This window comes from Nuphar pumila, chromosome 6 (assembly GCF_984573655.1).
Source record: "Nuphar pumila chromosome 6, dmNupPumi1.hap1.1, whole genome shotgun sequence".
NCBI classification, from domain to species: domain Eukaryota; kingdom Viridiplantae; phylum Streptophyta; class Magnoliopsida; order Nymphaeales; family Nymphaeaceae; genus Nuphar; species Nuphar pumila.
This window is the reverse complement of record NC_143254.1, coordinates 110,947,832-110,960,720: the sequence shown is the minus strand read 5'-3', so window position 1 is coordinate 110,960,720 and position 12,889 is coordinate 110,947,832. Positions and strand designations below refer to the sequence as shown.

Here is a 12,889-nt window from a genome sequence, read left to right as displayed (position 1 = left end):
GTAGTGGCTGGATAAAGGGAACAAGAAGAAGAAGGGGCAGACGGAGGGAAGTCAAGCGGTGAGGCAGCGACCGACCAAGCCTGTTGCCAGTCAAAGGTGGTTGACGACCACCGGTCGGCACTGGCCTATCCCTCATGGCTGCCAGCTAGGTGAGATGAAGAGAACAAAGGGGAGGAAGATGAATTGGTGGGGTTAGAGTTTGGACACCCTCCCTCATCAGCCCATGTTTGGGAGCCAATGACAGAACCCCCAGCCGATGGCCAGGTACTCCACCGACCTGAGGTGGTCGGCGACCACCACCCAATCGATTCTCCGTAGGCCTGCAACCCATTGTAGGTGGTCAGGAGACAAGAAAACAAGGAAAAAGAAGGGAGGGAAGGAGTGTGAGGGGCACCGAAAGGAAAGGCTCCGATCTTCGGTCCGGCCAGCAGTAGTCTCATGGTGACAACCATCACTGGTGGCTGCGGCGGACTATAGTAGGCGGGTGGGCGAAGGCGCAAGTTATTTAATGTCAGTGATGATAGACAGAGAGACAAAAAAGTGGACGGTGGAGAAGATAGTGATGGATGGCTTGGGACCTTCGTTTGGTTGGCTAATGGTGTTGAATATCATCAGTTTGAGAAATCGATCGGGGGAGATATAAAGCACCTTACGTAGAATGATCATCATGTGAATGCCATGTTTCTGACATGTATCCAATGTCGCTCCTCAGGTTGAACATCTGGGCCATCTTAAATCCGTCAAGATCTGCGAACAAAGCGGCGATCCCTCACTTTGATACCACTTTGACAATGTTACGCTATTCTTATGCATGAAAATCAAGAAAACACAAAAAATATTGAAAGAAATTGCATAAATTCAATGAAAATAATAATAATAATAATTAATCATTCAATTCATGATCTTTCTCACAGAACCCCATAACAAGTATTTATAGAAAAATAAAACTCTAATCCTACTTTTGAATCTTGGATAAATCTAATATCCGAATACAAAGATCCAAAACTGGATCCTTATAGACCCGGGTCTTCTACTCTCCTCCTTCATCAATCATCCTCAAAGAGATGACTTATAGCAGCCACAATATCACTTCTCGACCTTGTTGTCTGTGAGAGTGAGACTCATGATATCCTTTAATGTCACCCATTATGTGATAAGTTCTTCCAAACTAACAATCCCATTACTAATTTTTTACCTTTTGAACTCCTAACAGTAAAATCAACTCGTCATTCATGAATATAGATGCTTAACTTTTACCCAGTCAGCATTCAAAGTCAGTCGTATTCCTGCGTATAACTAATTTTGTAGGATTTGATGATTCAAGCCTTGTTCACATTGTATCACATAGAACATGACCTCATGAGTGCTTCTTCTATCTTGAGTTTGTCTTTTGTATGAGAGTGGGAGCCGTATTTTTTATCAGGCCTTTCACTTCTTTTCATAGGAAAGTTAGCAGGAGAAAAGACTAACGGGCCTTCATATTTCCAAGCTTTAATTTTGCATGAAATTGGGATACTCTGCAATATTTGGTGGCTTCAAATTTCATTTAGATTTGCGATGCTTTAAATTCTTCATTTTCTATTTTTACACTATTTTTCAATGTTCTTTTTATGATCCTGTTTACTGTGGTACTTGTATTTCTGATTTTTCCTTTGGTATGGTTAATATTGATTGTCTTTGTTCTTAAGAGGCAATATAAAATACATTAAAAATGCAAGTGGATGCTCATCAGCGAGGGCACTTTTGGAAGGTAAACGCACCTCTTAGCACAATGTTATATATCACACAAAAATCGTTTCTATTTCTTTATTCAGTCAGTTCATGATTAAAAAAGAAAATTACTCAAAGACAAGAATGTTATTAGAGCTCACAAGGACTCCACTCATATGGTAAGAGCTACTTGTGACAAGTTGACATGACATCACAAGTTTGAAACCCACAGGTGGGCGTCCCTTGCCGCAAGGTTTAAGTTGGGTGTACCCCGGTGAATAGAGAGACCTCAAGAGTTTTACCAACCTGAGTGATGGAGTTTTTCCTTGGATTATCCCTAAAAAAAGAAATGTTATTAGATTCTATGTAGCCTTCTGCATTTATTATGCATTTCCCTTGCAAGTAGTTTGAGATTCCACTGTGAATTATCATTTTGATCATTGGATGCCCATCACAATATTCCTTGTAAGTGAATACTGAATATTTACCAACGAGGGCTCCCTGTGGTTGGTAGGAGCTGTCAGTGCACGTCTTCTTGTGGTGGAACGTTGCAGGTTCAAAACCCAGTGGTATGTGAATAATAACTGGTGGGGGTCTGCCTAACCCCAGCTTGCCTTTCAAAAAAGAATACTGAATATTTGCCAGGTTCTTCTTCCAACTAAGTGAATAGCATTCCCATACGACAATTGGAATATTCTTTCAATGTCATTCATAGCTGATTGATCATTTTTACTCAATGACCGACTCATGTTATCATGCTAGAAATTTAAAACTCAATAAAATTTAAGTCGACTAACTGATCACCAATGCACCTAGTTTCTTTTCTCTGTCCCATTTGCATTGTTTTAAGGTCACTGTAAAGTGTTGGGTGCTAGTCGAAGCTTTAATGGACGTGGGCCACATGGACGTGACGGGCCTCACTTGAGTGTTGAAATTTAAGCAACACGTAAAAGTTCTCTAGTGTGACTCATAAAAGCCTAACTTCACGCATTTTGGTTGACTCATGTTACACACAAAACCATTTTATAGTCCATAGATCCACATGGGATTCCTATTTTTACATTGTATTCAAGCCTCAAGATTTGCAATCCAAAATTACCTCTGAGAATTATCGATGGTATTGGATCAGCCTTAGGGGCATTTGTTTCATGCTCTTTATGTGAAAGAGTAAGAGGTTTTTCATGGGAAATGGCGCAAACTTCTAAAAAGTCATACTGGCTCAGCCCTTCCATGAAAGTTTTTTCATACGGAGGAGGTAGGAAAAGATATACACATGAAATGAGAAAGGTGGCGGAAGAAACTGGGCCAACTTGTGTTAGTGTATGACACTTTCCTACACAGTCAGTGGAAAAGGAAGAGAGAAGAATGTCAGCTCAACAAATTTTCATGAAAATCACATGAAACAAAACGTGTCTTAAGAAGTGTGAAATAAATATTCCATGACAAATATGACCCACATAATAAATGTGAAAAGCATCTTTCCTGTCAAGATGGGTTCACACTTTTCTCACACATAGGAAAGCACTTTCCCTCTTGGGCATCCATTTCAAGGGAAAGTGGATTTCCTTAGGTGGAGGTGTAAGGTCAGTGTCAACACGATGGGTTTATCCGGACCCGACCCAGACCAAACCCTATAGGGTCCAGGTATGATGACAAATAAGAAGACCTGATCGGGTCTGGACCAGAAGGTCCGATTAATACATAGATCCGGGTGTAATTTGTGAAATTTTATACTAGATCCGAGCCTAACCCAAGTTCCGATTAAGACCCGCAAATTTTCATTGTAAAAATGATAAAAAAATATTATTTTATTGAGTATGGTCCGAGTCTGGTTCATGTAGTTCTTATTGGGTCCGGGTATGGTTTCTCTTATAGTAGACCCGATTAAACACAGTTTCAAACCTGATACCATACCCAAAAATTTGGTTCAAGTTTGGTTCCACCAGGGTCTGAACCAAACCCAACCCATTGACACCCCTACATGTAACTGATCAATATTTCATTATAAAGAAATTACTGCAGGTCAACTTTTAGGGTAAGTTTGGTTGCTTGTGGGGTACTATGCAAATGAGATTCACTTTCTAAATCTCATGAAAACTCAGATCTCATGAGATTAGAGTTCTCACACAAATGAGATTCACTTTCTAAAACAACTTTCATTTGCAAAGGCAAATGAGGTTCACTTTCTCATGAAGGTATAGTTTTTATGTTTGGTTGCTTTTGCAAAAAAAAACAAATGAGATTCGTATAGAAGGAAATGAAGCTCATGTGATGTTATTCTTTTATTTTAGGATAAAGGCATGCTCTCAACTTTGACAATAATGAATGGCAAAGGTAATAAAGTTGAAAAATATGTGGAAGGTGATAAAGTTGAAAAAGGATTTTCTGAAAATGCAAGGAGTTGTCTAAGATCATGAAGAGAAAAGTAGGAAACCATAGCAATGCAATACTACCTGAACTGTGATCATGAAATACATAAACTCGTCCATTTATTTATTTATTTTAGATGATCCAAGGTAAAAGCCCCCGTCGACCGCACATTGGCTGGCCTCTGGTTGCTAAAACCCTTGAGGTCTCCCTTCAAACTGGGGGAGTACACCCAACTTCGAAGGGACGCCAGACAAACAAACAAATATATATATATATATATATATATATATATATATATATATATATATATATATATATATATATATATATATATATATATATATATATATATATATGGTGCTTCTATGATGGGACTGTACACACTTGATTTAAGTAGATCTAAGCTGCAAAAGCAAAATCTAACAGTTGGGTCATGTTTAACATAATCTATTTATTATTCTCATGTGTTAAAGTTGACTCACATATGATGTTTTATACCTTTTTAAACCACTCATATTTTTATGAATTGTGATATGTTGATTTTCACTATCTCAAAAATGAAATGTTAGGGTGCATTAAACATGATAAAACCTTCTAATATACTAAGTAAATCATTTTATACATATCTGTATGGTTAAATTTACCGTTTGGTGACTAGATCTATGCAAACAAGATTGTATACTGCCCCATTTTTTGTTAGGTCATGTTAGGACCTGATTAAGTGTTTTATGCTAAAATCTGAACTATTAGATGTGTTTATCTTTGCTTATTTATTAAGCATCAAGCTTTGTTTTGAATTGATTTGATGAAAAAAGTAAATAATTTATCATCACAATATCAACCATTGATTTTTTAACCCCTTTAAAATATATATCTGAGCATAATGATGCTTAATCAAAAACATGTTTTCTACTGAATAAACAATGATAGATACATCTAGTGGTTCAGATCTAGCATAAAACACCTAAAACTATGATTGTTGGAGGGTCCTAACATGACCTAACAAGAAAAGGGAGAGAGAGAGAGAGAGAGAGAGAGTTTCAAGCTTCAACTTCACAAAATTGTGATACCCATAATTAGATTTGATTCAAGTCTAAAATTGTAAAATTGGAATTGGGTTCCGAAGAATGAGAATCCAAATCCAAATGAATTAATCCAAACAAAAAGAGTTATTTCCCACATTTCCTGAAATCCAATCTAACCGTAATGTTGCATGAAGAACTTAGATGAGCCTCCATCATCAGCCTAGATTCCAAACCTTCAGTGGGACCCGTCCATTGAATTGGTCCCGTTGAATTGGGATCGTCGAACCCATTGATCGTGGTATCACCAACCAAGCTTGCTTTTGGCAAGATGCAAATCATAAAAGATGGAATCAACTTTCGGTCTCTCTGAGAGAGAGAGAGAGAGAGAGAGAGAGAGAGAGAGAGAGAGAACCGCGTAACCAAATCAACATGATATTTGTGACGTAACAAATTCGAGGATTGAGAACAATTGCAATCAACCACATTAAAAAAATGCTTTAAAAAACTTAAAAAAACAAAAAGAAAAACTTTCAAAGCTTCAAGCAAGAAGGAAATAAAGAAAAACAAATCTCACTCTGTCTCTCGTGGGGCCAAAGAGAATCAAAACTAATGAAGGTCAACATCAACGGAACAAAAGAAAGAAGGCTGGACGATTTGGAACCTCATGTCCAGTTTTTCAGAGAATCACAGAAATCTAGATCATGGATTTGGAAAGGGTTGCACAAGGGCGTGTTTGTCTCAATATTTTAGATAGATTCCGCTATTCCATACTCCATAGTAATACATGGTCACCCACCCCATGCAGGGAATCAACTCCCATAACTAGGGCTGGTAAACGAGCCGAACGAAGAGCATGTTCGCCGTTCGTTAACTAGTGGATTGAGCTCGTGACTCGGCTCATGTTCGTGTTTAGCCAAACCAAACACAAGCCTAGTGTAAAAACATTGTATGTTATTTATACATAACATCTATATTTTTATATATTATACTTAAATATATATATATATATATATATATATATAATTTTTTATAAATTATACTTAATAGTCCATATTTTATGTATATATTTTTCATTCATCATTCTTTTTAATATATATTTTATGCATTCTTCCTTTTATATATCACAAAATATATATTATACATATATATATATACATATACATATATATATATATATATAATTTATTTGTATGAGCACTATGCTGAATACCTTGTGTTCGGGCTTGACTCGTTTAATTAAACGAGCTGGTCGTGGCTCAGCTCACCAACTATACAAACCGATCACTAACAAGTTTGTGACGAGCCAGACCGAGTTGAGTGACGAGCTGCTCTGTTCTTTTACCAGCCCTACCCATAACCCACCTACTTTATTATAGCCACGAGCTTTTAACGCCTCTCTCTCTCCCTCTCTACGCTTGCAAAAAGGAAAAATTAGAAAGCCAACCTTTCGCCCCTAAACCTCACTTTTCTGATTTCCTAACATGATCCATAGGTTTCTTAGAAACTGTCAAACAGGGATCTCAGGTTAACATCCATTCTTTCCGAGATTTTTTTTGTCCTGTATTATTCTTTGAAATTGAAAAATACTCATTCACCCTCAGAAAAAGAAAACTGTAAATATTTTGAACATTTGAATATTGAGGCTATTTCCCTAAAAAAAAAAAAAAGATTTATCGATACCGTAATTATTTACGAGTTAACTTGAGTTAATAAGGAATAATAAACAAAGGCCTTTGGCAGTTCCAACGAAAACAAAAGGTCATATCACTACTAACTTCAATAACTTGAATATCATGCATTTCAGTTCCGTTCCACTCCATCTCCTATCTTCCTACCCCTTGTAAATCTTATTATGCAAGTTGTTTTGATCAAATTAGATGGATTCAACATGGTCTACTTAATAAAAGTAACCCTTTGATCCTGTTTCTGTGAAAAATATGATTTTTTATATCCCAAAATTGTGTGCTTCGTCACCCGATAATATTTTTTGAATCACCAAAAAATCCTGCACACGTCGTATTTTGGTGATTTAAATGTCAATCTTCTCTAAATGAATGATGTGGTGAACCACATCGAGGGAGTCAGATTTAATCAAAACAATTTTTTTTTTTTAACAGGAAGATCTGATCGCACTGGCTCAGCTTGCCATACCTACGGTCATCATGCCGACTGCCTAAAACTCCAAGGCTAAGAACCCTGCCTTCAAGGCCTATGCTAAAAATTGGCTTGCACTGAAGGATGACACCCATGGGAATCGAACCTTGTCTGCTAGTCTACCAGCCAAGGCCTCCACCCCATTATGCCAACCCCCTTCAGACGATTAAAACAACTTTGCACCAGCAAAATTCCAAGGGAACCGATTTGCAATTTTCAAGTTAACATCAAAAGGTTGGGCCCTTAACTGAAATTTTGCCAAAAAATACAAAAACAAAAAACCAGACGCCAATCCGTCACCTTTTTCTTTCTTTTCCGTAATAGTCGAAGATCGTCCCAAACGGACACTCGTGTCATTGTTCACTTCACATTTCCGGTGTTCTCCTCTCTCTTTTCCTGTCTCTACTAGTGGCACACAAAATGAACAAGATGACCAACCATACACAAACGGATCTCTTCTCATCGTTCTCAACTTTTGCTCCCTCTTTTTCTTTTCTCATCTCCATCCGCGCTCCTGCTTTTGTTTCCCATGCTCTTCATAGTCATAGAGATGGAGATGAGCTATAGCTAGGACGCGAGTCAGTGTCATGGAAGAACAAGAACAAGTGTCTTCTCTCCAAGAACTCACAACGAGTGGGAGTTGAAGTAATTGAAATCATGGTGCTGAACCCTGAGCTGCTTTAGCCATGAATCAGCAGCACACAAGAGAGACACGAGCCTCTCCTGATCTCTGCCTTCTGGCTGCAACCACAGGCTCCCCTGCATCTTGTAGGTGGCTAGACCGAACGGTGGAAGCGCGATCCTGTTCACGCCACCTTCGCGTTTCCTTCTTCCCATCAAATCCTCCGTGCATGCTTCCTTCTCATCATCCTCGGATCCATTATCTGCAAAGCCCAAAGTTGTAAATATTAAGAAAAGAATGAATGAATGAACACATGGATACCAACTGATGATGGTTAACAGAGACACCAATCTAAAAACCTTTTAGGTCAGTACCAAGAAGAAAGGAGAGAATATCTTGTTCATCTTGCAATCACAATCTTTAAAAACCAACTGCTGCTGGTGGCTACTGTAAATCTATGACCCTGTCAAGTAATAATTCACAAGCAACCAGCTTCAATCTCACCAGTGGCAACTACCACAAACCGAAAACCAAGTTTGAACATATGGGGATCCCATAAACTGAACCTTTCAATGCTTCCAGAACAGTAGTTTGGTAATGATAACTTTTAACGTATAATGGGTTTTAGCCCTCTTTCTCAATAGAGATACTTTTGGACATGGAGGCTGCAGTTTGAGAATTGAAATTTATGCAGTAATGAGTTGGAGGCTATCAAAACTACAAATCCTGTTCATTGTAACGACTAAGGTTAATAGAAAGAGATTTCTTTCTAAAAAGTAAAAACCATACCTTGAAAAGATGATGACAGAGTGTGATAAGTGAGGAAGCACGCGGATAGGTCCTTCACCGTCCTGCTTGTTGGTATGTGGTAAATGGGATACCTGAAATTCACAATGCAGACAATTATAGTTGCAACTCCCTGTTTCCTTTCAGAAAGCCCAATTTCCCCAGTATTCCATTGAACCCACATGAAGACAACAAAGAAAAAGAAGAAGAAGGTTGTACCAGGCAACAGCCATCCAACTCGCAGGGGAAAGTTCCACGCTTTTCAGACACATCAATCCCGGGAAAACTCTTGCCAATTCATTTATCTGTAATCCGACCGACACCAATTCATAAATCAACCAACAATTCATCGGTCACTTGAATAAATATCATACAATGAAAGCAAACTTTCCAGGAGAATCAAACGGGAAGATCATAGCAAAGGAAAAAGGATAAAGCAATTTTTTTTCTTTTGTAGTTTCTGTTCACTCTGTTTTGGCGAACCTTGTCCATGAGGGGGATTCTGCCATAGGGGGCAGAGCTCTCGAAGTACTGAAAGTAGAGGCAGCCGAGCCGATCCCTCAGGTGCACGGGCCAAAACCCACATCCCTCCTGGCCGAAGCTCGAATCCTCCGAGGCCGCATCCCACGCCCTGCCTCGGCCAGGACTGGAATTGCTGAAGCACCTCGACATCTTCTCGCTCTCGCTGTCATCGCTCCAGCAATCGCTGTATGAATCCCGAGTCTCCAACTCGCCGAGATCGTTCTCCTCCCTCGAATTTCTGAAACCCCAACAACACATAAGAAACAAGGGAAAAAAAGAAAAAACAATCCATCTCATTCAAAAGATGAGACAACAATCATGCCCCAAAGGACCTAAGCCAGGGGGATAGGCTTAACATAGTAAATAGAAAAAATAAGCAAATTCTGAGTTCGAACCTGAGTGTTGTGGAGGATTTTCTGGTGTAAATTTGGATGGCAGAGAGGTAAGGGACGTAATACTGAAGAACTGTCTCGCCGCTATTCAAGGAGATGGGGGTTCCAGCACCATAGGCGCTCCATTCATCGTAGCAATCCCACAAGTCCCCCAAGGTGAAGTACTCTACTGTTTCTTTGTCCAGAGGATGCCACAGACTGTTAAGATCTCGAATGCACGTCTGATTTCCCAACATCACAGAATGAAAAAGAAAACCCACAAATTCAATTCCACAAGAATAAAAAAAAAACAATTTTCTTTTTTTTTTTCGGAGTAGAAAGGGAACACCACCTTGGGAAGAAACTGAGAGGAGACGACGGGCGTGATGCAATCGAGGAAGCAGCCGAGATTGGAATGAGCGCCAGACGCCTGCCTTCTCAAGCTTCCCATTTGGAACAAGACCAAATTAACACGATGAAAAAACTGCTCTCTTCTATTCGTCGATAAGCTAGGAAAAGGTTGAATAATAATTCTAAAATCAGACACAGTCGGATAGATGATCAGCAACTATCAGGGTTTTAGTTGTAGAGATTGATACAGAAAGGATTGATTTGCAGGAGAGAAAATGAAAAACACACAGCAGCTCTGAGGTCTGATTATTCTGAGGAGGTAACAGCCGGAAACCGTCTGCTGCTGTGAGGGTGCGTAATTCATTTATTTATATAGAATACGTATATGTCCTGGCACGAAAGCAGGTGAGGAAGAACAGAAACCAATGGGCAGGATACGTTTTTACCCTCTCCTCCGACCCTTTATTCTCTCACACTGCTACTATTACTCCTTTTTATTACAATTAGTTTTAATTAATCTGGCAGATCAGACTTGAACAGTTGAACGGTTGATTTCCGGTTTTTGGACGCAACGGAAACAGTGGGATTGAGAGAGAGTTGGCAGATGGTCCGGCTCGATTCACCGCGTGTCCTGATAAGGGATGGGAGACACATGGTTGTGCGTGTGGGTGTGAACGTCCGCTTTCGTGAGTGGAGATTATTTTACACTTTTTCTTTTAGAACCCTTTAAGATACGTTTGGAAGCAGGAAAAATCGCACAGAAAAAAAAGTTCGTTTTATAAAAGAGTTTTGAAATAATATGAGAACTTTTCTTTAAGAAAACTTTTCGCTTGTTTGCGTGACACAAAAAAAATCAAATAGAAAAAAAGGCTAAAATGTTTTGATTTGGGTGAGGGCTGCCGTAAAAAAGGAAAAAAAAAAAAAGATATAAGAAAATTTCCGCAATCCCTTAAAATGGACATATCTTTAGTATTACCAACGGGGGCTCAGCGTGGTTGGTTGTGGCTGTCAGTGCACGTCTCCTTGTAGTGGGACGTTGCAGGTTCAAACCCCAGTGGTAATTTAAATAATAACTGGCTGGTGGGGTTTGCCTAACCCAAGTTTGTCTTTAATATATATATATATATATATATATATATATATATATATATATATATTGTATTTTAGCAAAATAAATTTTTTCTTTAATCTTTATTGTTTAGAAGGATTGAAAAAAAAATGTCACTTCTCTTTTGGACTTGCAATTTTTCTCAGCATTTTCTTTCTTTTCAAGTGCCCTTTTAACCTTTTGTTTTCTTTCCTCCGCGCCGCTCACAAATTGCCAGGCTGATGCAATACGTGGTGAAGATGTCAAATCACTTTCTAAAAGTAATTTGCGGTTTATTTATTTATTTATTTTTTTAAGACACTTGAAAGCCTAAAGCGTTGATAGAGGAATTGAAAGCATCAAGTAAGGGGACTCAGCTTGTCTGACAAGGAGCAGTTAGTGCATGTCACCTTGTGTTGAGACTTTGGCCGTTCAAATCCTAATGGTATATGGTTGTATAAGTGCTAAGGGTCTGCCTAACCCTAACTTTCTTTGTGAATATATATATATGGTAGTGGCGTGACTCAAGCAGGCAGGCAAGTAAAACTATCGGTACCAACGGGGGCTCGGGTTGTCTGGTAGGAACAGTGAGTGCACGCCACCTTGTGTTGGAACGTTGCAAGTTCAAATCCGCGTGGTTGTATAACCCGTGAGGGTCTGCTTAACCCCAGCTTGCCTATAAAAAAAAGTAAAACTATCGCTGAATCGCCGTTTCGCGCCCGTCAGCAACTCCAATGACAAGGGACGGACTCTTCTGGATCGTTGCGAATATTCCGTTTGTTTATTAACATTTTGTGCTTGCTAATCTTCTTGAGTGAGAGAGATTAACCTAATCTTCTTCAGTGTGACTCACTTGTCCAACTCCTCTGACGAGAGGCGGGACCCACCCGAGATTTGACACGTGAACCCGGCACTTAATTAGAGAATACAAAGAAGAAGGTATCTGAAGAGGAGGCATGACATGAGGTCGGTGGTGTTAAATGCATAACAGACCTTCCGTTACCAACGCCACTTCGTCTTCGAGTTTATCCAAAAAGCAGCTTCCGCCTTCGTGCTGCCCCATGCTTTGAAAGCCGCCATGGGTCAGCGTCGACCTGAATCGGCCTATACGAATCGAATCGGATGAGTCGACTACGATTCCGTGAATCTTAATGAATAATCTCGAATCGAATCGGGATGAATAGTGGTTGAATTGGCTTTTATTTTAGTATTTTTATCTGTCATGATTTTTTTTTTTCAAATTAGAAAAGTAAAAGTGATGGATTCGGTTCCACTGACTTGATCGATTGTCTGAACCCATTTAGTTCAGAAACCGATCTTGACAACATTGGGGATGACCACCCGACTTGACGAAGGAGGGTGAATGAAATGAAAACTACGGGGCCTGGGCATGGATGGAAAATGATCCATGTGCAGCCGGGAGATGGGTGGTCCGGTAAAAGTTAAGGTGACGGACCCACCCAAATAACAAGTCGGATTTAGGTTCGGGATCAACAAAATGATTTTTTAAACTCAGATCCGCACGATTTCAGAAGCTTATTTTTACAAAAAAAAAAAAACACATATAACATATTCCAGTCGAATCGAATAGGATATCCAGCAAAAATGCTAGGTCAAGTTAAATATTCAGTAAAAATCATAACCCAAACCTGACCTACATATTACTCGGGTCGTATTCGGGTCAACCCCAGTAATATTCAGGTTGACATTTTTTATGCCTATACTCGCAAATTCGCCTTCGAGTCGGATCAAGCACTCTATACAGACCCGACCATTGAAAGCCCTGATCCAACATATCCCATTTGCACAGACTTAGACTCAGTCCATGATGTGACCTGCAGGTCCAAAGCCCAAAGCCCTTCTTTTTCAACTGTCTTGTGACAAAGAGACA

At 39.3% G+C, this 12,889-nt stretch overlaps 1 protein-coding gene across 1 annotated transcript; it reads right to left on the bottom strand.

The window, feature by feature from the left end:
• Positions 1-7,463: 7,463 nt before the first annotated feature.
• Positions 7,464-10,241, bottom strand: LOC149835709 (uncharacterized). The gene is made up of 6 exons (XM_090010635.1): positions 9,913-10,241; positions 9,585-9,802; positions 9,151-9,427; positions 8,887-8,972; positions 8,671-8,762; positions 7,464-8,143 (listed from the first exon to the last, which is right to left on the bottom strand). The coding sequence occupies exons 1-6, from the start codon at positions 10,009-10,011 to the stop codon at positions 7,884-7,886; spliced, it is 1,032 nt and encodes a 343-aa protein (XP_089866761.1). The 5' UTR covers positions 10,012-10,241; the 3' UTR covers positions 7,464-7,883.
• Positions 10,242-12,889: the final 2,648 nt, after the last annotated feature.

Excerpts from the sequence above, each read along its gene's own strand:
- LOC149835709 (XM_090010635.1), bottom strand. The coding sequence starts at position 10,011 with ATGGGAAGCTTGAGAAGGCAGGCGTCTGGCGCTCATTCCAATCTCGGC. Across the intron at positions 8,973-9,150 it reads GAATCCCCCTCATGGACAAG|ATAAATGAATTGGCAAGAGT; the intron begins GTTCGCCAAAAC and ends GTCGGATTACAG. Across the intron at positions 8,144-8,670 it reads TCTGTCATCATCTTTTCAAG|ATAATGGATCCGAGGATGAT; the intron begins GTATGGTTTTTA and ends TGGGCTTTGCAG.